General features: G+C 40.6%; 1 protein-coding gene across 1 annotated transcript in view; it reads right to left on the bottom strand.

Annotated features, from left to right (window-relative positions):
* The window catches only part of MOB3B (MOB kinase activator 3B), a 41,783-nt gene extending 15,861 nt beyond the window's left edge, over nucleotides 1-25,922 (bottom strand). The window contains exon 1 of the mRNA XM_053932817.1: nucleotides 25,505-25,922. Within this exon, the coding sequence (XP_053788792.1) occupies nucleotides 25,505-25,922 (418 nt within the window). The remainder of the gene's footprint in view (nucleotides 1-25,504) is intronic.
* Nucleotides 25,923-26,556: the final 634 nt, after the last annotated feature.

The following is a 26,556-nucleotide window of genomic DNA, read 5'->3' as shown; positions in this document are numbered from 1 at the left end:
GAAAAATAGCTGGATCTATCAAAGCACAGCTACTTTATCTTCTTAAGAAATGTTTGCTTTTTGTTGTCAAATCCATTCATTTAAATGCTAAAGCTATTATGGAAGATTACAGAGGAGAAGGCTTGAATGCTCAAGACATGAACTGAGACATGGTTAAATTACAGAAATGAGAGTAAGTACAGATGTCTTGGTAATGTTTAGATCACAACTCTACACAATTAGCCAAGCACCTGGATTATAGCAATTGTTGTTATTTCCAAGGGCAAAATAAACATAATCTATCAAAAACATAATAGAAACCCCAAGTAGTTGCTCATTAACGTGGGGGATCACATTCACATTCCAGCCATCAGAGCATGGTTAAATTCAGGAAGGATTATAGCAGCAACCTGCTTTACATTTCTATAAAATATACCCATATAAGAAATTAAAAAATATACCCAAGAAAATGTCCAGTCTTAAAAAAGGGGGAAGGAGAATAACTGGCATTTTTCACTGCAAGCTGGTTTGCTGAACTAAGAGATGAATTCTTGAAAGCATTGTATTTTGTAATCCAGAACAAATATGTTCCAAAATGGAGAAAAATTAGTTTCATCTTCCAAGGGCTGACACATAATTGTTACTGAAGAATGTTGCTGTAATGAAGACATTTGTACTTCTGTATTAACTGACTAAAACAATCTGAATAAACCAAGCTTTAACTTCTCTTCAGGCCATGTTCCCACTTCACAGTTATACGCAGTGAGTGCTAAAGCCACAGAGCACTGTTTCTGCTGCAAGAGAGGACCTTCACCTGGCAGTTTTTTAGATGCTTTACACAGTCAATTTGAGAATATGTAAACAACACATTTTAAAAAATAGCTGGTATAGAACAGCCTAGGATTCATAATAAACTTGTAGTGTTTCCCCCTGCTCCTCACATGAATCAAGGTTTCAGACCAATTGCACAGTTTCATCTGCTGTTGCAGAATCTCTCCTATTTTGTGGAGTTGTATCTGATTCATTTACTCTTAAACAGTGAAATGTTGCTGCTATCACTAATATATCATTTGGGCACAGCAGAATTGGTAGTGGCTGATTTCTTTCACATTCCAGCAAAATTGATTTACAAACTGACACAGTGTCCTAAAGAGTTAAAAAGCATCTCCTAGTATCACTGAAAGCAACTGATAACTTTCTGGTGAGCTACCTACACTCCCCAGTCTTGGAGAGCCTGTCAGTCTGTCTATCTGTCCCTGGTACACAAAGGAGGCTCAAAATCTGGTCAGCCTCAAGGTACAAACGTGCATATTGAGGTGCCTGCAGCCCTATTTTGAACCTGCTGCTCTTTGTGCTCAAAATTAGATAAAAGAGGACAGATTCTGACCTCAATTACAATAGAATGAACTCCAAATAATGTCATCAAAATTGAAAAAAATCAGAGCAAAACTAATCTAGATTTATATTCTGAGGTCAGAATTTGGCCTCATGTTTTGTTCCCATTGCAACTCTACAGTTATAAATAAATCAGCCACAGAACAGAGTAATTACAAATGTCTCTTGGGATTGGACTAACTTAGATTTAGATAATTTGATTTGTTAGGAAGCCTGTTCTCTGTCCTTCATCACAGCCACAGCAGTCTTTGTCTTAGAATCATCAAATTTGGAAGAGACAATCATCCAGTCCAGCTGTCCCCCAAGAACTATGACTGTAGTCCCTAAACACTAAACCACATCACCAGCACCAGACCCAGGTGCCTCTTGAACACTTCCAGGGATGGCAACTCCACCACCTACCTCAGACAACCTATTTCAGTGCCTGACCACCTGGCAGTGAAATTTTTTTTTCTAATTACTGATCTGAATCATTCCTGTCTCAGTATAAGGCAATTTTCTTTTGTCCTCTCACTGCAGGCATAGCAGGAGTGACCAATCCCCACCTCCAGTCAGCTGGAACTTTTTCAGTTAACCACGACTGCTGGTAGATGATTGAGAGGGTTTGGCAAGTTCTTCTGCCAGCTCCCTCATTACTATGGGGTGGATCCCATCAAGCACCATTGACTTGCGTTTACCTGACATAGCAGGTCACTAACCACCTCCTCCTGGCTTATTTGGGCATCAGTCAGCTCCCTGTCCCTAACTTGCAACTCTGGAGGCTGCATATCCTGAGGACACCTGATCTTGATATTAAAGACTGAGACAAAAAAAGGCATTAAGTACATCAGCTTTTTCCACATCTTTTGTCACTACACTACCCTCTGTATTCAACAAGTGATGGAGACTTTCCTTAGCCCTCCTTTTGCTGCCAATGTATTTATGGAAAATTTTTTCATTGTCCTTAACTGAAGACCACATCAAACTGTAGCTGAGCCAGAACTTGGCCCTTCTAATCTTCTCTGTCCATGACCTCACTGCATCCTGATAGTCCTGTGAAGTTACCTTGTCCTCCTTCCAGAGACAAGAGATTTCTTTTTTTCATTAAGTTCCAGCTGAAGTTGTCTATTTAACCAGGTCAGTCTTATTCCTAACAACTCATTTTTCTACATGTGGGGACAGCCTGCTTCTGAATATTTAACAATTTCTTTCTAAAATACATCCATCCTTCCTGGACTCCTTTCTCTTCAGTCCCAAGACTCTTCTCAATCAATATCCTAGATGTGCCAAAGTCTGCCTGCTGGAAGACTAAGGTGAAAGTTCTGCTGGTGCTCCTCTTTACTTCACCCAGTATTGAAAACTAACATTTCATGGTCACTATGCCCAAGATAGCCACTGACCACCACATCACCCACTAGTCCTTCTCTGTTCACAGACAATCAGTCTAGCAGAGCACCTCCTCTAGTAGGCTCATTTACTAGTTGTGCAAAGAAGTTGTCTTCCACACACTTCAGAAACCTTCTAGACTGCATTCTCTCTGTTGTGTTGTATTTCCAGCAGACACTTGACAAGTCGAAGTTGCCCACAAATATTAGGTCTGGAGACTGTGAGACTTCTCCCAGTGCTTGCAGAATGCCTCATCAGCCTGTTCATCCTGTTTGGATGGTATAACAGACTCCCACCACCCACTCTGATCTTTGCCCTGATCTTCACTCATGAGCACTCAACCTTGTCATCTTCATCATCATCACTCTCAATACAATCAAAACACTCCCTAATGTACAGGGCTACCCCAACCCCTCTGCTGTTTTGCCCGTCCTTTCTGAAGAGTTTATAGACATCTATTGTAGCACTCCAGCCATGGGAGTCATCCCACCATGTTTCTGTGATGACAAATAACATTGTAGTTTTCCTGCTGCACAATGGTTTCCAGCTTCTGCTGTTTGTTATTCACGTGCATTGGTGTAGGTGCACTTCAGCTGGGCTGTCCATTGCTGCAACTCTGGTATGTCACCCTCAGGCTCATCTCTAGAGAGCCTGGCCTTATCCCCTTTCCCTTCTAACCCAGTTAAAAGATTGACTGTATTACTATCTGCAATGTGACACTGTAAAGAGACAAACCGTAAACCTGCAAACTAGACTGCTCAGTTATGGTTGTTAAAAGACAAAGATGTTACTGAAATTTTTGAGCTAGCTGATTCTTTCTGAAAGAAGTATTTCTAAATGAGTGAAATGACAGCCTTGATTCATATGTCGATGAGCCCCAGTGTTGTCATAATGGAAGAAAGTAACAAAAGGATCATTTTGGTTAAGTTGGTGTCTGAAAGCCTAGAGTTCCCCAATATGTCCCAAGAATGTGCAAGCAGCTTTTAAATGTTTCAGTCACACAGCAGAAGTTAATTTAACTCAGAATTACATAAGCAATTGGGAAATAATACAGCGGTGCTTAGATAGGCATGGTAACAAGCATTGTGAATATGACTGTTCCTGTAGCTCTCAGGAGTGTGGGCCGCACATGCCACTTTTTTACTAAGGGATGATGTACTCCTGCAGAAAAGCTGCACCCAAATGCTCTGGTGAGAGATCACAGAATTGTTAGGGTTGGCTGCTGCCAGCCTTTATGTTTTCAACTGGTACCTCCTTGTTTGTTAATACAGGGTCCAGCAACACACCTTTCTTCCCTGGCTCCTCCACCACTTGCATCAAAAAGTTATCTTCAATAAACTGCAGGAACTTCCTGGACTGTGTGTGCTGGGCTGTGTAGCCCCTTGTCATGGTTTGACACTCACGCAATGCCAGCACCCCCATGAAAATATACCTTCCCAAATAAGTGCTGTGAGATGCGATTAGGAACAGGGCAGAGCAGGCCCAAGCTTAATAACAAAGGGAAAAAAAAACTTTATTAAACTACTACTACTATAAAAGACACACACACTAAATCTAGGATGAAGACTCTCCAAAACACTCCTCCTCCCTCCACCCAACTTCCAACAAACCACAGTGAAACACCACCTGGAATTCCTGATCCAGTTGCGCCCCTTCAGATAATCAACACTCAGTCCATCAAGGGAGAGAGGAGTCTCTCTTGCAGGTTAGACCCCCCAGCAAACACAGTTGCCACCCTTCTGTGTTTCCATGTCACACATGGCAACCGCCCGGAGAAAAATCTGCCAGTGTGACACCCTCCTTTCCATGTCACAGTGCTCTCACCACCGTGCACGGACAGACTGCCCATAGGGCTCCTTTAAGGATGCTTTGCCATGGACCAAAAGAGACAACAGTTAGCTTCTCATCTTGGGACTACAGTCCCCTCCCATTTTCCCCTGGGGCCGAGGGTCATCTTCAGAGATCATCTTCTTCCTGAGGACAGAGGGCATCACCACACCCTCTTCTTCCTGAACACAGAGGGCATCACCACACCCTCCTCAGCTATTCTCTGTTCTCTCCATTCCTAGGCTGGTAGTTGCTGAAGCAGGTCACTCAGCTCACCATTGCATCCCCCTAAAAATGCAGTCTCTGTTGCAGGAGAATTTGGTTCAGTCTATGGCTAACAAGAAAAGTCCAGCCAAAAGCTACTCCATCATCTTCTCCCCACCTAAAAGTTTCTTCTTCTAACATCTCAGGTCCCGGACTGTCTCTCTTCTACTTCAAATAGAGAAGGAGTAATATTTTAAAAAGCCTTCATTCCCAGGAAAGGGTTAAAAGTTCAGACTCCCCGGACAGCTGAAATCTCTGCCCAGAACTCCAACTCCCAAGGCTGGGCACCTCCTCCCCTTCCCCTTCTCCTCTGCTGGCAAATTCAAGGTGCTGTCAAACTCTCTGTCTCGTTCCCTCTGTGGCGGGGGGGAACAAAGGCATCTCCGTTTCTCTCCACCCTTCCGTCCACAGGAGCTGGCTCAGTTCCAGTCCTTCAGTCCCTGGCCTACCTCTACCAGGCCACATGGCTTCCCCTCCCCCACCCAGCCTGTGGCTGGGCAGGGGAGTGTCTGCACTCTCTGAAGACCGGAACCAAAGAGAGAGTTCCCCTGGGAGTTCTTGCTTTTAACCCCCTGTGTTCTCAGAGGCATGTCCATGCCTTCAGTGGTCAGTCCAAATGCCAATATCCAACCCCAACCACTGATTGATTTGACTACCAACTCCCTGAGAAAATTCACTTCCATGTCAAACCATGACACCCCTCCAGCAAATACCAGGGTGGTTGAAGTCCCCAGGAGAACCAGAGTCTGTGCCTCATCAACTTCCTCCTCCTGATCATGTAGCCTCTGGTGAAAACCCACAGGAGTGCCACTCAAATTGCACCTGTCCCTCAATTCTTACCCATGAATTCTCAGCTGGGTAAAGCTTGATGTGTTCCAGTTACTCTCTCACATAAAGAGCAACTCTACCACCTCACCTCTCTGAATTGTCCTTACTAAAAAGCAGACTCCCATCATACCTATCCATGCCAATATTCCAGTGATGTGTGTGATCTCACCATGTCTCAGCAATTGCAATGAGATCATGGCCCTGCAAACACATACAAGTTCTTATTTATTTCCCATGCTGCATCCATTTGTATGCAGGCACTATCTATATATCTATATATCTATATATATATATCTTATAGATATATAATAATATAATCAAGAAACTACATTCCCTGGGAGGTGTGTAAGAGGATTTGCTGTAACCATAAGCACCCACTACGTGTTTTGATCCTGAACTCCAGGGGCAGCCAAGGTACATCTGTCTCTGCAGTGGTTGCTATGACCTGCTCCCCAGGAGGAAGCAATGGCCCAGTTGTTGCCACTTGCACCCTGCCTCCCAAGTCCTTCAGTTTAAAGCCCATCTCACCAGAATGGCCAGAGTGCTGCCAATGATTCTCTTGCCCATTTTAGCCAGGGGGATCTCATTCCCCCATAACAGATTAAAAATCATTAAAACACAACCCACTGTTATAGAAGCCAAAACCTTTTTGATGGTTTTGGCCACAAACCCAGACACTGATCTGCACAATGTGTCTGCCTCTGGCTGTCCTGATTTCTCTAACAGGGAGGACAGATAATGGCTTGGGCATGGGGATGACTTATGATGTTTTTCACCTGCCTCGCCAAGACTTTATAGTCAGGGTACCCTCTTGGCAACACCATGGAACCCAGTTCCTGGAGGGCAGAATACCCCTCATGACTGTCTATCAGGCCAGCAGAAGAACAATTCAGTGCCCTTTAACAGAGAGTCACCCACTACAATTCTGTGTTTCTTTTTAAAGTGCTGCTGGTGAGGTTCTCTTTGTTGGCCTTGCTCATGGACATATAAAGCCTTTAAAGCAGCATATCCATTTGTGCACCACAGCAGCATAGTAGAACAACCACGGTTTCCCTGGAGCACCAGTATCCCCATACTCCTTTGATCTTTTTGCTTCTGTTGACTTGCTGGAAAAGCTACTTCTACATAAAGCAGGGCTCTCCACAACTTATAAAACTCAACTGGCCCAATATATTTCTGAAGGTTCTAAGGACGACTTAAGGCCTTTCTGAAGTCATCAGAAAATAGAGGGATTTTCCTTTTTTTTTTTTAAATCAGCCATATACCCATGGATCTATGTGGCTCTCAACTTCATTCCTTACATTTCCTGCTGTCAGGTGATCTGCTCCTGTGCTGGAGTGAGGATCCAGATCTAATCTATCCATCATCAAACAGATATAGAGCACAGTGCTACGAAAGTGAATCATGACATTGATCTTTTGTCTTATTTCTTTGCATATTCCACCTGCATAACTGCAGAGAGTGTCATGGGCCTTCTCTCATGACTCACTCTCCAAAGGCAAAATTACAACTCCTCTCCGCTCAAAAAGCTGGTCACAATCACATGGAAATATATGCTGAGCATTTTGCACAGTGATTACCAGTAAGCTAATGGTTTGCTGATTTAAAACACAGATGTGTCAATGTAATGATGAAGGTCCTAATTTAAATCCTGCTGATCAAAATACTGTTCTGTGCATGACGAAAAAAAAGAGATGAATTAAGAAAGAGAGATTAAAAGTTAAAGAAATTAATTTAGGTGGGAATAAAAGCAGGTAACTAAAGGTCGGGGATGAATGCCACAGGCAGAAAGCTTATCTCATTTGACATAAACATCTTGAATCTTCTTACTTCAAATGCATCACAATGTCCCTGGAGTAGGTCAATTGCACAAGTGAGAAAGGAAACAGAAGAAAAGTCATTATACATATGGTCTTTGTTGCCTGATTTTCTCTAGGCAAGAATCAGAATGCATAAGATCACAGAAAGACAATGCTGAGGAGCCAAAGAAAACAACCGGGCCTTTTGTCTGCTACATTACCGCAGTTCTCAACTGGCTCACACTTCTCCTGTCTGTAACATGCAAGGAAAATGACTGCCTAGCTAAACCTTCAGTGATCCAGATACATGACCAATTTTACCTCCTGTATTTGTGTGGCTTGAAGTCTTGCTCTACTCAAGAGCAGCTGTTAAGTCCTTTGGCAATTGTGCACAGAAATTTTGATGAACATTTGAAAATCCTTTTACAGGCCACAATCATAATTCATTCTTTTTTAAAAATACATGTGGGGGGAAAAAAGATTGTGTTTTCCATTGCCAAAACGATTGACACTAATCTATTGCAAACATAGCTTAAAAATGTAACAACCTGATAAAGTAAGAACTGTTTCCAATTTTATAATAGATATCAAGAAAACAATGTTACCAGAATCTAACAAAGTTGAGAAGTTAGCTGAATCAAACCGGTCCAATCTTCCTCCTCAAAGCACATAAATTTGTAAAAGATGCCCTTTGCTTCAAAAGCATCTATCCTGAGCTAAGCCAATGTATAAATTTTTCACAGTGTGTTAGTCAAGAAAGTGTCTATCTCAAAGGCCAATGAAAACAGTGATAGTTTTGCTGGACTTTGTTCCCTAAATAAATAAGTAGATAGCTGCAAAATATTAGGGATAATCTACACTACCATGTACCTATATTGTCATGATGCTGCCCTCCCTTCTGCTGTCAAATCAGAAGGTGCAGAAGGAAGGAAAACACTCTTGAGATTATATGGCTTTCTTAGCAAAGTGGTGTACTACTTTCTTTTTAAATGGGAATACCCCTAACACTGTTATTCTTCAGTAACATAAATCAGCAGGCAGGCCTACTATCAGTTCTTCAACAAAAGTATTCATGTGCTGTCCTGAAGAGAACTCTAAAGGCAACAGGTTACAAATCAGAAAATTGTTGGAAGCATTGCAGCATTTGAACATCCCTAACAGCTCTCTCTGCTGATCTATTTCAAGAAATGGGTGAGGCACTAAAATCTGCTATTTAATTGTCAATTTCACCACAAGACCAATCTTATAATGCAAATACTGTGAAACAATATGCAAAGCACCTGAATTAAACTCTCCTGGAAATCAGAGTGCAGAGACTTAAATTCCTGCCCTGCATAAGCCAGATCCCTTGGATTTTGAGCAAATTTACAGAGGCTTGACTGCAATCTTACCTCCTTTCCTTTACTGATTACTTCTGCTGCTGCTGCTTCAGAGGAACAGAAGAGAAACCCTGCAATGCCACAGAGCAGAACACTCTTGCTGCCTGTTCCAAGCAAAGGTACTTTTACTCCAGACAACAATCAGCCTGATAAACCCAATAGAATAGCTCTGTAACTCTTCAAGTCAAAGAGAACAGTGACATAAAATGCTGCAGAGTCATGATTATGTGTCAGTATAACTCACCTGTCATGGAAGATACATTTTCAATATAGTAACAAAATTAGGTTTGTTGAAATGTTGCATTTGAGCAAGTCTGTATGGCATTTACATACATACATATATATATATATCCTAAACTAGCTTGGAAAACCATTAGAATACTTCAGAGAGCAGAAACCATAGTGCAGGTGAACAAAATGCAGCCTCTTCTGGGATAGAAAATATAGCAGCCATTTGGCAGTGTAACAGCTTAGGAAAGGAAAAGAGACTTCATCAACCCATTAAATGAACATAAGGAAAAAGTATGTACATTTGCACAACACTGGAGCCTGGCCAAGTTATCAGTGGACAAGTATTCCTCCCTACTTGTTAATACTTTTTCATACAATACTTACCAAGAACTGACAATTTCTGAGCAATGATGTGGTTTTGGCTTTCCATGCTGAGCGTACCACAGCACAGCTTTTACTTTCTTTAACTCCTGATGTCTTCAGTAGCAAACATTCTGGTTGCCCATTAATTTCACAGGGACACTGGAAGACACATGCTGTTCTAAGGATCCCTCTCCAGAGGGGCTGCAAGAGGCAGCAAAATGAAACATTGTCAGAAGTAGCAAGCAGCACAGTCTTGGTGATCCACTAAGAACCACTGCACAGATATCCCAGCAGTTAACTGAAAAACACAGGCCCCACACCTGAGAAAATTCAGCATGACACTAACAAGCAGCTGTAGTTGACAGGTTAATATCACTAAAGAAAATTTTGTTCTTAAGATGATTACTGTGCTAAATTAATTTTCAGTGGGCCATTAGAAGAAATAGTCAGGCAACTCTAACTCCTCATACCACACACACTTGTCCTGCATTTGCCAAGGCTTATGTCCTCTAATGCAAGGTGTTTTCTGACCCTTTGTGCTTGTTGTAGTGTACAGCTACGCAGACAGAGCAAAAAGCTTTGTGAATTTGAAATGGGAGTTTCTGTTTCCTAAACCTAAAGCTGGAGTTTCTATTCTGTATTTTTATGCAGATTTACCGTTCTCCCTGAAGCTATTCCCATTGGATTTTACCTCTAATGTATTCATACTTGGGCATTGTTCTATTGGTTTCACCTTATCTCTTATTTTCCCCTATAAAACCTGTAACTCAACCCCAGACCGGGGTCACTTGTACGTGCAGCGTTCGAGCAAATACAATCTACTTCGGACGACACACAAGTGTGCAGTCTCTTGAGTCTCTTTATCCCGGTCTTGATCGCGCTCTCTAAATAGCTCTGTCTGTATCAAACGAACCCACAGAGGTGCTTGTCGCTTCTCTCCGGCTGCTCCCGGAAGCGCCTGGCCAGCGCCCCGGGAAAAAGGAGCCGGGTGAAAACAAGGAAGTCAGAGAGAAAAAGTGACAGTGCTGACTTATGAAGCTTGTACATGTACAACAATATTCTCAGTGCATATCAGGACATGATTCATAATAGGAAAGCCATTTCAAATAATTCTGGAAAAGGAACCAGAGTACACAGGACTTTACACTCACAGGTGACATTACTTGCCAAGAAATTTCAGGTCATATCAGCAGCCAGACACATACACACACACAGAGACACACACAGATTCAAACAAAGGAATACAGGGAAGGCTGCAGAAAAGTTGTCATTGACTGACAGGTTTTGGGTCCAGCATAATTCCAAACCAGGAACACAAACCATATAAAGAGAATTTGAATATTTTGATTGCATATGCCCCTTAAGACTTATGTTTACTGTTAAGGTATAGGCCAAAGATGCTTGGATTTACAAGGCACTCAAAACCTACTATTGTCTGTGCAAAAGGAGCTACTATAATTTACACAGATTATTCCTGTATGTCATTAATAGATCAGATCTGACTCTTCAGATGCCACAGGGCTCATCCGGTACCTGAAAATCAAAGAAAGCTTGGCCACTTGAAAATAAGTCTGGAAAATCAATAAGCAAAAGTATCCTACCTCCTTCAAAGAAAAATAAAATCTAAGCAGAATAAGAATATATTAATGTCATTAGCAAAGGACAGTTACAGAAACAATTTCAAAAGATGCCATAACTTGACCTGCACCAACCACTTTTGCAAGATACATTTAGGGCTAAGTAAAATTTTGAAGAAAAATAATTCAATAAACATCAAATGCACAATTGGATCAAAAGTTTTGGAAGAGAACAAATAAAAGGGTTATTTTAAGACATAACTAGCTAAAAATAAGTTAATTCGCTCTATCATCAAATTCAGCTGAAAAAGGGAGGCACTCTGATTTCACTGGAGTACATTTTTCTCTTTTATGGATTAATTACAGGGTTAATACAAACTGAGTCCTTCCCTAAGTTGGCATCCATAATTCAATTCTGAAGTAAGGCAACAGCAAGAAAGTTAATTGTTCCATTCCCTGCAGTAGCACCTCATGAATTCTTAGATTTTTCTTGGACAACCAATTTAGTGGCCACTGAAGCTGGAGTACAATCTATTTCAGCATTCTCTGGGGTGTTGCTCTTTATTCTTTTAGCACACCTATTCATAACATCTTGGCCTGCTTGACTTTCTTTGGCAGTAATTCATTTGGCAGTTGAGCCATTTTCTGCTATTTCAACTTAGTGGTCAGGTGTATTGCATCATCAAGAATAATCTGGTGCCTTCAGTGTATAAGACTTTCATAAACATCTCCCACTTTCAAGATCACAGAAAACTCTTAAAACTTTCCTACTGCCCTTTACTTTATTCCTTCAGGGAGTAAAGTTTCACCGTACTCCTAGAAGTTAATGCTGTGTATGGCCTCAGATTGAGATTGTCCATTGCCCTGAATCATGTGCTGCCTGTTATACATTCCCGGCATCCACTGTAAGGCTTATCCAAAGATAAGTGTTTTTGCCATTCACACAGTCACATGATCAAATCATTAATAATTTCTGAAGATTTAAAAGCTACTCCAAGCTTTTCCTTTTCCTTTGAGACCACCAACATTAAAAGTAAATATTATGAGAGTTCCATGCTTCTTCTTAAGAAAAAAATAAAAAGAAAAACCCAATTCAAAATGCAGATGATGTTAAAAATCAAGTGAAATATAAATTGGAAGCTTTGTGGCTAACTCTCTTGGAATAACCATATTAGAAAAAAAGCAGTGCAACTTTGTTATGCAGATGATAAGTTTAATAGGTATCTTTAAGTACCATTAGGTAATTTTACAGCTTGTCCCTGGTTAACAAGGGGAAATGAGCCATTAAAGATGCAGTACTAAGAAGAAACCATCTGCCAAGGCTTGCAGAGGCTGGCTGGTTGAATTAGTCGCTGGGGTCTGCAGCTGAGAGGCCTTGTACTCATGTCGTTGTCTATCACAGTCAACAGGAATTAACAATAGGAAGTTTAAAAAAGAAAGCACTGTTCATTTCGCTCCATAAAGAGTATTGGAAGTTCCCCTACTTGTCTTTTTGGAATCATATTCTGACAAATAGACTGTTAGTCAAAACTTTACTCATGGGTAACAGAATTGGTGGTGGAAGTTATCTGGCTGAATAAATCTAGACCAGACGAATATATACATTATAGAGGAGAATGCTGGGAACATATAGCAGCTAAGAAAAGAAAAAATATAAACAAGAGAAAGATATTATTTGTTCTATTCTAGAAGAAAATATTATGAAGAAAAAGAAAAGCAAAAATAATCTAAAACTAGTAAGCCTGATCTTCAGTATTCTGGTTTTTGTAGTCAGGCATTCTACAATGAAGGCAATTTTCAGTTTTAAGAAATTTAAAATTTATCTGGGATTTGATTAATAATCTGTATTTCCATCCTATCTTTTTCTCTTTGCGTACAAGACATATCATCCAAATGTATTTTCTGAACAAGAAAGTGTGTATAAGTAGCTACACTCTGAGAGGTTTTACGGAAATGGATTTTGCTTGCCACACCTTCTGTTACTCCTCCCCGAGCCACCTGCCTGTGTCTCCCAGCAACTGACAGCTACGCGGCCTCAAGGGGTTTTGGAAGAAGGGGGTTGACATCCACCAGATACAGCAGAGGACATTTTGGCAGGTCAGATTCAAGCTAGTTTGCCATCTGGGGTTATACCAAAAAATGCCATTTAAAACGTAACCACATTTTACTACATGCACATCAGAAAATGTAACACTTGTTCTAAGTGACAATATTATAAACATTGATGGAAGGATTGCAGTTAGAGGACTGCAATGAAGGGATGAAGGCTTTTAAGGAAGGAGAGGCAGGTATGGTGATGTGGGGAATAACCTGCTTCATGTGGGGAATAAATGGGAGCATTTGAAATGCAAACAGCTCTGCCTTGGGGCAGGACAGGAGTCAGTGAAGAACTTCTGCATCAAGATTAGTGGGCAGACCAACATGGGCACTGTTATGTTATGAATGTGCTATGGCTTGTCTGCTCAGGAAAATGTAGGTAATGCCTTCAGCAAATAAGCAGAAGTTTTCACTGCCTCTGGTTCTCAAGGGGAGCCTTAACACTGTTAAGATCTCCTGGAAGGACAGTCCAGCAGGACTCAAGTAATCTAGGATTCTTCTTGAGTGCATTGCAACCTCCTGGAACACATAATGGAGGAGCCAAGAAGGAAAGGTACTCAGCCAAGTCTAATACTTAAAGAAGATGAAAGAACTGTTGGGAAACAGTTAAAGGCAGGGAAAAGTTAGAGGCTGCCTTGGCTGCAGTGACTATAAAGTGGTGGAGGGAAGATCCTAAAAGGAGATAAGAAGACAGAAATCAAGACCACAGCCTTGGATTACACAAAAAGCCATTTCCATCTCTTCGGGGGTCTGCCTGGAAGAATGCCATGGGATAAAATCCTGTGGAGAAGAAGGTTCCAGAAGGGCTGACTGATATGAAAGGATCACCTCCAGGAGCTCAAGAAAGGTCTGTCCAGACAAGTATGAAATAAAGCAGGATGATCTCCCAGGAGACCTGCATGGATGTGCAACGAGCATATCGCTCCTAACAGGAGCTGAAATCTTGGAAGGTATGTGAACAGCAACAATAAAGGATTTTACAAGTAAACAAATTGTAAAAAAAAAAAAAAAAACAAAGGAAAATATAGGTCTGCAGCTGAATGGAGCATGGGAACTGGAGACAAATGACACAGAAAAGTCAAAGCCTTCCTAGGCTCAGTCTTTACTAATTAGATTGGCCTTTAGAAACCCAAGGCATCTAAGAACAAAGGAAAAGTATGGAAAAAAGAATAATTACCCTCAGTGGAGGAGAACTGACTTAGGGGAAGGTTAAACATATCTGACATCCATAAATCCATGGGGCCGGAAGGGATGCACCTGAAAGTGCTGAGGGAACTGTTACTACAAGGCCATTCTTGATTACCTTTGAAAGGTCATGGTGATCTCATGTTCCTAGAAACAAGGAGAAAGCAAAGATCACTTCTATCTTCAAGAAGGCTGACTTGGAAATGTGGGAAACTCCAGGACAGAGCCTCACCTCAGTTTCTGGGAGCTATTGGGAGAAAATCTTCCTGAAACACATTTTCAAAGACATGAAGAACAAGAAGTTTATTGAGAGCAGGCAGCATGTATTTATGAGGGGAAAACACACTTGTCCAACCTGATAGCTTTTACAATGAGGTCACTAGCTAGGCAGATAAAATGAGGAGAAAAGCTGATGCTCTTTAACTTGACTCCAGTGAAGTCACCCTATCTCTGTGATCACAGACAAGCTGGCAAAGTGAGGGTTAGAAAAGTGGACAATGGCATGGATTGAAAGTGGGCTGAGCTGCTGGGCCCAAAGAGTTACTACCAGTGGCTTGAAATCCAGTTGGAGGCAAGTCAGTACCTGTGTATCTCGAGGCTCAGAGTTTGGGTTTAGGTTAGGGTTTTTAATTTATGTTAAAATAAGTCAAGTTCTGTAATCCCGCGTTTCCCCCGTGTTGTTCCCCCCGCCGCGGTTTCTGCCCCCACGCTGCCTGCTGCCGGATCTTACCCCTCTGCCGCTCCTGTAACCACCCTGCCGTCCGGCCCCGGGAAACCCCGTGCTGGCCACCCCGAGCCACAGGATCCCGCTCAGCCCGAGGCTCGGTGCCCGCCCCTGCGGGGTTCTCTGGTTGGTCGCTGTTGCTGGCGTCACTGCCGCGGCAGCCGCCCCTATTGGGCAGCAGGCCGTGAATCCTCTCGCCCCGCCCCTCCATAAAACCCTATCCCGCCGGCAGTTAGGCGCCATTTTCTCCCATGCGAGTGCCGGGAGTGGTCGCGTCTTTCCATCGACCCGCGCCATGTGTGACCAATAAACCGTTCCTGCCAAGCACGGAGTAAATGGACAAATTCCTTACCTCTTTGCCGAGTCCCTAGCGCACAGTAACAGAGGCTGGCCAGCCCATGCGCCCGAGACACGGAGCCGTGTCCAGGAACCCGCGGCAGCAAACCCCAGCAGCACGTGGAAGCTACGCCACAGCCGGGCTCCCAAGATCCGCGTGCAGCCGGGGAGAGCAAAAACCCACGCTGCATCAGTTCACCTGAACATCATCTTTTTAAAGGAAAAGGTACTTCTTTCCCTATCCAGATGAGAGGTTAGTCTATCAAAATATGCTGTTCCCTGTCCTCCCTTTTCCCCTCCAACTTTCAATTTACTTTGATTATTCCCTTCTCAATTTTCTCTGATTCCTGCTGATTACTTAGCAACCATCTTTTTGTTTCTAAATGAGTCAAAGTACCACTGATTCACATTATGAGAAGGAAATACAAGTTTCCACTGTATATTTTCAAGCATATGAAACATTGCCTTTCTGAAATTCCTAGACATGATTCACTGTGAGATGGAAATAAAAAATCCCGTGTCAGCACTGTCAGTAAAGCCGGTTTCACTCCATACTGTTTCTGAGATGCTCTCAGGATTTGTCAGGTCTTTCCTAATCTTTGAGTTTCCTGCAAGTGTTATTTTCTGCTCAAAACAGTCACTGAACAGGTATCACATATACCCCCTATTACAAGGCTTCTAAGCATGACTCAGAGGATTTTCTAAGTGAAGCAAACTTCTGGAAAGGGAGACACATGAAACGAAACACTACAGAGATCTGAGGAAATGCCTATGTTCATTTGCACATGGAGTAAGCAACTACTGTGGAAAATCATCTGCTGGACAGCATCTTGGGTGAGTCTTCAGGGAAAAGGGAACATTTTAGGCCTTGGCCTTTGTGGCTTTTCTCTACTTGGAAACAATTCTTTCAGATTAAATGTGTAATGAAGAATTGTGCAATGACTTGCAGTTTCATATAAACAGTGTCAGGCATTGAAAATTATTTTCTATTTCCACAGTCCATAATATGGACATGTAAGTTTTGTGGCACTGTAACTGAAGAATTTGTGCTGTAAAGGTTGTTTATCCCTGTGACACAGAGCTTACAACTCAGCCCAAGAATGACTGTCAGGCTGCAGAGCCTTTCTCTGGGAAGCCTGTCATTAATATGAGTTACCGGGTAGTAACAGTTGCCTGGCATCTCTCGGTCACTGGTTAGGCACACAGAACCTACATTGAACATCAGTGTAGGAGAAGTAAAGTTTATTGCCTCAATACAGCTTATGCAGACCTATCAATATGGCTTGCAGAAGGTAACAGAGAAGGCAACTATTTACATTATTTCTTTTACTCATCAGATCTGTTTGTAGATCAAGCACTAGGCCCTGCCACAGATACAAGATTGGCCAACATCTTTTGGCTTTGAACAGCAAAAGGCATATGAAGGATGCACATTTTGTTCCCTGTTTCACTGCAAGCAGTTTATGGAATGTGTTGGTTGATGGGTTTCAGTCAAAACTGCTCAACTTACAGTCAGTTACAGCATTAAGAAGAGAATGAAAGAGAATGATTAAATTCCAGATTCTGTGGTATATCTGTGCAATTCCAGTCAAATAGAAAGTAGATTTCTATGGGGGTAATAGCTCTGCACTTATGGGCAGATTGGAGACTGTAGATTAAATTCTACAGGGCTTAAAAACCATGATCCTGTAAAGTTGTACACCTCCCATGAACAGCCACAGGATCATTGTTTAAGGAGCAAGTAAGCAAGTCACATAGAAAGGCCTGCACTGGTGTACTGAGAAAACACAATGACAATTATCAAGGACTCACCACCAATTAACACTCACAACCTACAGACATGTCTTATATTGGTCATATTTATAGAAGTGTTTGCATTGCTGCTTTGAAAATTCAAGGCTTCTGCTTTGATTTTTCCAGGACACTGAAAAGGTGCAAGAGGGCATTTTATGCTTTCTTGGATAGACCCATAAAGGCAGAAGGAATAAGCTACCAGAGCTTCTAAGTTTTGTTTAGGTTTTCTGTTTAGGTTTTCTGGCACATAACTGTTTGCCGTGCTAGAACCATTTGGCCTATCAAAGCAGGAGCATAAGCTGGTGAGTATCCATTTTTGTTGAGTTGTTTTAGTGTTTTCAGTTACTTTATTGTCTACCACTCAGTGTAGATCTATGTATATTTCAAAAACTCTTCTGCTATTTACTTTTTGAAGTTTCCATTAGCTAGGATGTTGTAGAAAACATATCTTGGGAGTATTACAGTACTGCGTGCTAATATGAACAATTCTATGCTTAAACTCTATTTTTGACAGGAAAAAAATTTCTATTTTTGACAGGATAAAAATTTTCCATTTAAACAGGGAAAAAACTCATTACTTTAAACTCATTACTGGAACATTAAATGAAGAAATGTGTTTTACAGCAATGTCACTAGTATTTGTGTACACAGCACCAGCTGTGAATCCTGTGTGGTGCCAATAGTTTGGCAGCTAAGATGAAGGCACAAACAAGCTCTTTTCCCATAGTAAACCAATGACTTGAACCTGCTTTCAAAAGTAATTCAGCTTTTCCTGAATGTAGCACATAAACTTAAATCTGCTCTATTTTAATGAATGGCTGAATTACTCTGTCACAGTCTTGTGGAACATATACAGCAAACCTTGGGTCTCTTTGCTAAGGACAATTCGATTTGGCAAAAAAAGATAAGCAAAAGTTAGTCAGTAAAAAAATTTATTCCTGTGAATCTTATTTTGTTTATGTTCCAAACAATGAACCAGCAAAATCATTATGATATGTAAATTCTTCTCCTACACACATTCTGCCTTGTAGCCTGTGGCACAAAGTCTTTCTTATAAGGTTTCACGTAAGAAGCTATTCTTCTTGTTCATCACAGGAAGGAATTCTCACATCACTGCAGAATGCAGAGTGCTCAGTTCACAAAAACCCACTTTCCAAGGTAAAGCATGTTCAAGGTATCACATTTCCTACACTTTTTGAGTTGGGCACAAGCTCAACCCCAGCATGCCTACTTAAGCATTGTAGACATCAGATGTGCTGTGAAGGTGGCTAAAGAGAAGAGGTCACAAATTCAGTTAGGGTAGGAGTTGTTGTCGTGGCATTGCTGATTCTTTGAGAGGCTAATATAAGTAGTGTCCCACAACATAAGTACTGACAATGTGCTGGAAAGCTGAATTCCTCAAAAACAAGGGATATGGCAGATATTGGACAGACCACCCCACTTCCTACATGGGACACCACTTCTTGCGGATGTTCTGTACTTTTTTCTTCCTCCAAAAACAGCATCAGACTGAGCAGAAATCCTGAAACCTTTGCAGAGCCAGTGAACACATTCCTCTCCTCTCAAATTTTTCCTCCACCACCATTCATACCACCACTTAAGTTGATTTCCTTTTATTTCCCTCAAGTTTGAGAAATGGAGAATGGAGGAAGAAAGCCACTGAGACCTGCTTCTTAGTCTGCTAGCAAAAGTGCTTTTTAGCCCTTAATGACTACCATAATACTGAAAACATGTCACACAAGGCATCAGACTCCCAGTACACATTCTTCAGGTGAGACAGCCTTCCTTCATACTAGCAGTGCCAAATCCTTCTCATGGAAAAGCAGAGAATACACTAATAGATTTACACTTACTTTCTACTGCGCATATTTTCTTCTACCATCAAAACTAGATTGCAGAATGGGTTAATTCATATGTCTGAGCTGGCACTGGACCTTTATGTACCTCAAATGCTACACATAGCAACAGACCAAGGGGGTACACTGAGGAAGGTATGTCAGTGATATGGCTTCAGGACTAGACTACTAGTCTAGACTACTCCTAAGCTTCAGTCTCTATTATTGTCTAAGTAGAATACCTAAACTAATCAAGGCATTTTAGATATCAGAGACAAATAGGGAATCAAATTCCTCCAAGATATAATCAGTCAGCAAGAAAGTAATGCAATGCTAAGAAGACCAGATAGCTAACTGCTAAACTGCATCACTCACCATCCAGATGGACTTAATGCAATTTTCATCAATCTTTTGTGATGATACTCTTGAAGCATGCTAGGTTTGCGAGCTGGTTCATATGCCAGCTAAGGTTACTTTGAATCACCTGTTAGATCCTGAACCACAGGGGCAGGAAAAAGGTGTAAGGAGGAGGAAGCTCAAGTATGTAATCTAGTAGTAAAATATCTACCTGATATTTCCCAAGCACATGTATTTCAAGACACCAAACTCTCTAAGAGCATAGTTGTGCTGCTGCTGTAACATATGTATAAGCACATAATTCATAACGTTTAATAACTGGAAAAAAGCTGTAGCCATAGAACAGTCTGTGTTTTGCAGCATTTTCTTTATTTCATTGACATAAAGAATAATTCAAAGCTCTTGGTAGGCACATGCATGTTGAAGGAGTAACCAAGAAAGGGCAGCAACAGGGGCAAGCAGATAAACCTTACAAAATAAAACCCTTCTACAGATCAAATTCATCAATAGTGTGACAGGTGCAAAGATCAAGCAGAAAGTATTGTTTGGATTTTACACTGGTCTTCAGGTGGTAGATTACAGCTATATGCATCCAGCACTGGATGACTGAATTACCAGTTAACAGCCAGCAATCTGACCCCTCCCTTCGGTCTTTGGCAAAGCTTTGTCTTAAAAAAAAGGAAACACACCAGCTATAGAGATTGTATACTTTTTATTTCGGGGTGGGTGTGCGTGAAACAATGGCAGTTCCTAGATAGTGCAATTGCAACAGCTGCAAAAAAATGAACAAAAAGTGTGTGCAGGAAATGCCAGGAAGTACCCCTTTGCCCACACTATAACACTTCCTCATGCTTTGGAACAGAGACAGACAGACATAACTGTAAGACAGACATAACTGTAAGAAAAGAAAACTGTAGAAAATTCTACAATAACAACTGTAGAAAATTCTACAATACCACTATCTTAGTAGGAAACCATAGAAAATTTTGAATCATGTCTACAAGGGCCCTCCAGAATCTTGATCTGCTTTTGTAGGTGCATTGTTGTGATATACTGGGCTCCTTTCTCTGAAAGCAGCATCTCACACATGCTCTATGCAAAACCTGAAGCTGCTAGCTACCAAAATTTACTAGTCAAACATGGATCAGCTGAAGTATTGACAAAAATACATTAATTTTTCAACTGAAGTTCTAGGCTTTAAATATGTTTGAAGTATTTTTTTTGATCAGCCATAACTAGGCTACTTGATTACATTAATAACTTTTAAAATCCTCCTATACAAGAACTCTCATAGCTTAAAAGTGATTTTGTACTTCCTTTAAATGTCAAACTGTGGTTTCTTAAACTGCTTAATCAGATTTTAATAAATTTAGCTCTTTTAGTTCCTTAGGCAGCCTGGCAGTGCTGAAATTGGAATAAAGAATCACAGAATATTTATGGCTAACACTGATTTTGGGAAGTCAGCATCTCATCAGATCAGGTTGCTTGGGGTGTTATTCTGCCTAGTTTTGAAAACACTGAAGGATGGAGATGGCATAATCTTTATTTCCTCCCAACTACTTTATTTTCTTAATTGGGAAAAAAAAATCATTATGTCAAGCCAGAAAGAAGTCAATTTTCTGTTAATTTCAGCAACATTTTCTGTTGTTTGAACATCTTCTCATTTCAACCTGTGGACCTGATGAAGAAATCATGTAGTGATGTTCTTTGGCCTGTGTTATGCTGGTGTTCAGATTAGAATAAGTTACATAATGCCCTGTGGCCTAAAATTTCTGTGTATCTTTCCCAGTGACTCTTACAACAGAAAAAACCTCAGCATTCCATTCACTGACAAGTGAATGGAATCCCAACAAGACATAATTACTCTCATTTTAAGGCTACAATGAGTACAGGAAAGAACCTAAAGCAAATTAATTTATCAGGTTTGGAAATCAGGATTTAAAGGGTGCACAGAATAGAATTCTTCTGTGACAATTCTTTCTAAGAATTATTTCTTAGCTCATTTTTTGAGGTTGCCAAAACTCATATGGTGAAAGCTGACACAGTTCAACAAAAACTGCAACTTTTCCTAGGATCTACTGCTTTCCACTCCAAATTATTTCTTCAGACTGTTTAACAAAAGCTGAGAAACATGTTCCTTGAAAAGTGTTAAACAGTGAGACTAGTAGGTGCCCTAAAGAGCAACTAGTACTTACCAAAGAATTTACTCTAAAGCTAAATAAACCACAAACACACTACAAAAAATCATGCTGGGGATGTATAGCTTCACTGTACTGGCTGAGCAGGCACACAGACTCTCCCCTGTTCTATTACTGCATTCTCACCCATTGAGGACTGAGACAGATCTCTATGTGGTTACCTACAGAGCTTGTTTCCAGAGCTGTCAGCCTCTTAGATGCCTTAAATCCACTTAAATAGATAAAGAAATTGGTAATAATTACAAGAACATATTCATGCATACAATCCTCCACAGATGGTGAGGCCATTTTACAAAAACAGTCCTTTAAGTTTTGCTATACAAAGAAGTAGTCTTGATATTCAGCACCTGCTTTTATCACTTGCACACAATTCTTGACAGTTCTTCTTTTTCCAAACAACTAGTTCCCTGTAAGTGGGAGAGTGGTTGAGGGATGAGGTTCTTTACCAGAAAATTAATAAACCAGAAGGACAGGGGAAAGCAGAAAGGAAATACCAGACCCCAGGATGACTGGTAAGAGACCAGAGGCTATTGTGCCAGTATAAACACTGACAAGGTTAAATATAACATTTATAACAATTTATAACTCAATTGCATTTGTGGTTTTTTGTGGGGTTTTTTTTCTTTTTTTTTTTTTTTTTTTTTTTTTGTTTTTTTTTTTTTTGTTTTTGTTTTTGTTTTTGTTTTGGTTTTTTGGTTTTTTGGTTTTTTTTAACCACAAAATGAAGATCCCACCAAACCTGGCTATCACTATCCCTACTCTGAAATGATTTTCCTTGAAACTAGCTCCTCAGTGAAAGCTGCACTTAACCACAGTTCTTGAAATCCCTCTTTAGACAGTTTGCATGAGACATGCTAAATGAAAGATGAAAAGTTTAGTAGGATTAAGCTGAGAAAAGTGTGTTCAGGGTTTCTGTGAACAGCTCTTACTAATCCAACTCTGGATCTCCTCATTAAACTTATTTGCTAATGAAAACATCAGCCCAAATACCATCCACTGGACACATTTTTTTTTTCCAGAACAATAATCTTTAGACTAGAAAGATTCAAAGCAATGAAGCAATCTCTAAGTTACAGCTACTCAACACTTTAAAACTGCTGTTCTATTAGTAAGGTCATACATAAACCTGTTTTGTTTTCTGAGTATATCATCTTTCAAGATTTATTTCAGCTGCTGTGAAGAGTGAACAATTGTCATATTCATCAACATTATATGAATGAAAATAGAGATTTTAATTAGTACTATGCCTATGGTGCATAGGCTAACCAAAAGGCTGCTGCAGAACAGGTAAGAATAAACATTACCTAACACAGCAACAAAGGTTCCCTCTCTGATCACTTGTGAAATGCAGAACAGGTAACAATACACATGCTCAGTGACTGCATTTCATTCAACAGCTTTATAAGCAGTACTCAGATAGGTTGACAGGTATTATCATATCCAAATTTGGGATTGATACGAAAATCAATCCAAAAGATTCTTTTTAAAGGCAATTTACCCCAGGAACAGATCCAAACTTCCCTTTGAATGTTTTGAGTCCCTAAGTAGTGACTTGCTCACATAAGAGATACCCGGAAAACCAAATTCAACACAGCATATATCTGTCCCTGAAGTGAAAAGTCTAAAGCCTCCCAAACAATTTTATGAAGAGTTTCATATTAAAAGTGGTAAATCAAAAAGATAATGAGAAGTATGCAGGGGGGGCAGCATGGTATCTGCAACAAAGGCTGAAGAGGAGGCAAGACAGAAATTGGGGTACAAGTGCTGCTCTAATAATACTCTAAAGGTATCTAAGAGTCTCTTTACGGGACTGTCCAATCATCTAAATCTGTTATATGAATACAGCACAGTCCAATACAAGCAGACATGTCCCTTTCCTTTGGATCAATTCAGAGTGAGACAAAGATTTTTATGAACATTGGGCTTTCCTGTTTTGACTTGTATCAGAGTCCAGCCCCATTTTAGAGACCAGATGTTTTTCCCCTTCGTCAGTTGCCTCATGTTTGATTTAATTGACAACAGCAGAAGCTGCTGGCAGTAGACTGAGAGTGTTTACTGATGTCATTCTTAGCTTACAATAGGTAAACCATCAGTACAAAAGTTCCTTCAGAAGTGTCTTATTACAAATATAATGGTGGAGCATCTAGGGCTGAATGCCTGTGGGCTAGAGATTATTAGTTGGTTCAGTAAAACCCATCAGCACACCAGTTGTGCTACCTGCTCCCCATATCTGCTGACAGACAACACTTTTTACATCTGCAAACCACACAAAACCAGAACAATATTGGAATACTCTAAGGCAGAAACTTGGTATAACAAAAGCCTGCAGAAATACCAGTGGAAGCAAAATCACCTACTTCTTTGCACCTTCAATCAATCTCCAACTCCAAAAGTCATTTACCCTGAAGAAACAAAAAGCAACCAATGCTTGAGAAATCAAACCCATTTTTACTACGCAATATATATGATACTGCTTTATAGAGACCCTGGGGGGCATTTCCCTGGTTTAGGGAGACACAAGAAGCTTCCCTCCAAAAGCTGTTAGACCCCATTCACTCCTTTCCCTCTTCTATGGCTGTTCCTATGTCCCTGAGCCACTCCCTCCCTATTCCCTGATTGGCCCTTATCTTTGTACTGCCCAGAGACCAGGTTGACCCCCCCCGCCCCACCCCTCTGGACGGGGCAGAGAGAGCTGATAGACGTGTGTGCTGGGGAGCTCTGAACATCTCACCACGCAGCGGAATTAAACATCTGTGGATACCATGCAAAGGCCCTTTCTGTTTCTTTACCCTGGATTTTACTCGTAGCAGTTCAGGCTGCTACACTGCTTCTTCTGATATCATCCTTCTTGCTGTGCGGTCAAAGTCCAGATTAAAAATGTAATTAATGCATCCTTACTACCTATTAAAGTAGAACAGAAAAGTGGTAGAAACTATGAAACAAACCACAGGTTTGCCCAGATAAATAGCCATAAAGTCCAAGTGTAAGGTATTTCAAAGGTCTGGAAACACTGATAGACACAGACTCTTGATGCATGATCCACCAAATAGTCACAGGCCCTAGCTGTCTATAAACTCCAAAATATTGGATGGAATGTATCCAAACATATGGCATTCTTCCTGTTTGTTACTCATCTGGGCCAACTAATATATAACTTACATTTCTTACAGAAAGCTCCCAGCTTTTCCATTTGAAAGCAGTAAATCAGGACCCATTAATTAAAACTGCTAAAAATCATGCAAATATATTTCTAAAGCATATCTTTTTTTTGTTGTTGCATGCAGCCACAGCTAAATATTTATGCTGTCTACACTACACAATGCACTCTTCCACTTTCAGCAAGGATGCTTCAACCTACTTGTGCCACTCTTCAGAGAGAATATTATAAAAGGAAATTTGTGAAGCTGTTAACATTTCTCTCATCTAGGCTGTCTGCTTAAATAATAGTAATGCTTATTAATTATATGTAGCACTGAAAACAATACTTTGGAGAATAATTCACTTCAGAACTTGTGAGTTTGGGATGAGAAATCAAGAGAGGCTGGGAGGGCTAAGTTCACTGCATTCTTGATTCTCCACTGTCTCATACATAAATGTACACACTATGAGAGCAGTTTGACTAGTTTTGCTTTCCATCCATTCTGTATCTGTCTAAGTAGCTGGACAAAGTGCAAAGTCATACAAATTTGACTAGTTTTCAGGAAGGTATTAATGCAATGCTGATCATTCTCAGTGATTAACCTGAGAGGCTCATCAGGGACAAACATTTAAGGCTAACAAACACTACCATACCTAGAAACGACAGTTAACATTTAACTGCAGTTAACAGTTAACTGCATAGTATTTCTGATCCCTCCTCCTTTTCACCTGCTGTTCAACAGCTTTTATGTCCCGAAATATGTGGCAAGAGAACATGCTTAGTACAAGAATGAAAGGCAGTTTATGATTTAGGACTTCTTCCTTACACTTACCTACACTTGTGGGAAATATATCCTCATTGTTGATTTGCATCTCAATCCAGTCCATGAGAAGATTCATATATTGGGGTGCTGGCAATGCTGTGGGCTTCTTGTACTTCAAGTCATCTTGCCACCGGTACTCATACTTCGGGCCTCCAGACATCACTGGGCAGGTCCTCTCCGTGCAGAACTCGCAGATAGTTCCATAAATGAGGTTGATCCTATTGAAGAAGTCAACAACATGAACAGCCACCCAGTCATTCTGGTCTTCTCCACTGGGCAACTGCACAGCTGCTTTCAAGTCCACACCTGAGTTGAGAGATGCTTGGGCACGCTTGTGAAGTTCAAACCTCTGGGTTCCAGGTTCAAACTTGCGTTTTGGGCGGAAAGTCTTATCTTTATTAAAGACTTGCTTGAGTGCTATGGACATGTCTGCTAATCTTCTGCACCGCAGTAGCTGGCAGGAAAGTCTGAGATTTAATGCAAGTATCTGAAAACAGCTGCTCTCTATCACAGGCTTTCCAGGCCCTGCTCTTTTTCCCAGAGAAACTTGTATTAACTTCAGAGCAATTTATTAGCTCTTCCTCTTGAAAGTCTCCCTGAAAGGCTTCATTTCCCTAAGGATACAGAAACAATACACATCAATGGCAAACTCAAGTCTGGTACTGTCAGTTTGCTACTGTTTTACCAGAATTTTCTAGCAATTATAAGATGAAAAATAATATGTAACAAGCTAGCCTTAAAAACTGCCCAACTCCTAACTTGAAGATATAATTTTTTTTCTAAAAGTGCCGCATTTTAAGATGTATTAAGGAATTAACATCTCTATTCTTTTAAATATCTACCCAAATAGAGGCTCTTAAGTTATAAAGACGAGAATTCAATAAAACTTGTATGATCTTCTAATTTTAAAACCAACTTTTTCACTTTGCTACATTTTCACAGTAACTGCATAACAGTGCACTGCACTCTTTCTTAACAAAAAACTGATAAATCTGTACATGAAAATGATGATTTTCAGTTACAAAAAAATTATCCTTAACTCCATGTTGCTAAGAAACAAA

Source organism: Vidua chalybeata, chromosome Z (assembly GCF_026979565.1).
Source record: "Vidua chalybeata isolate OUT-0048 chromosome Z, bVidCha1 merged haplotype, whole genome shotgun sequence".
NCBI classification, from domain to species: domain Eukaryota; kingdom Metazoa; phylum Chordata; class Aves; order Passeriformes; family Viduidae; genus Vidua; species Vidua chalybeata.
This window is presented reverse-complemented; position numbering and strand designations above follow the sequence as displayed.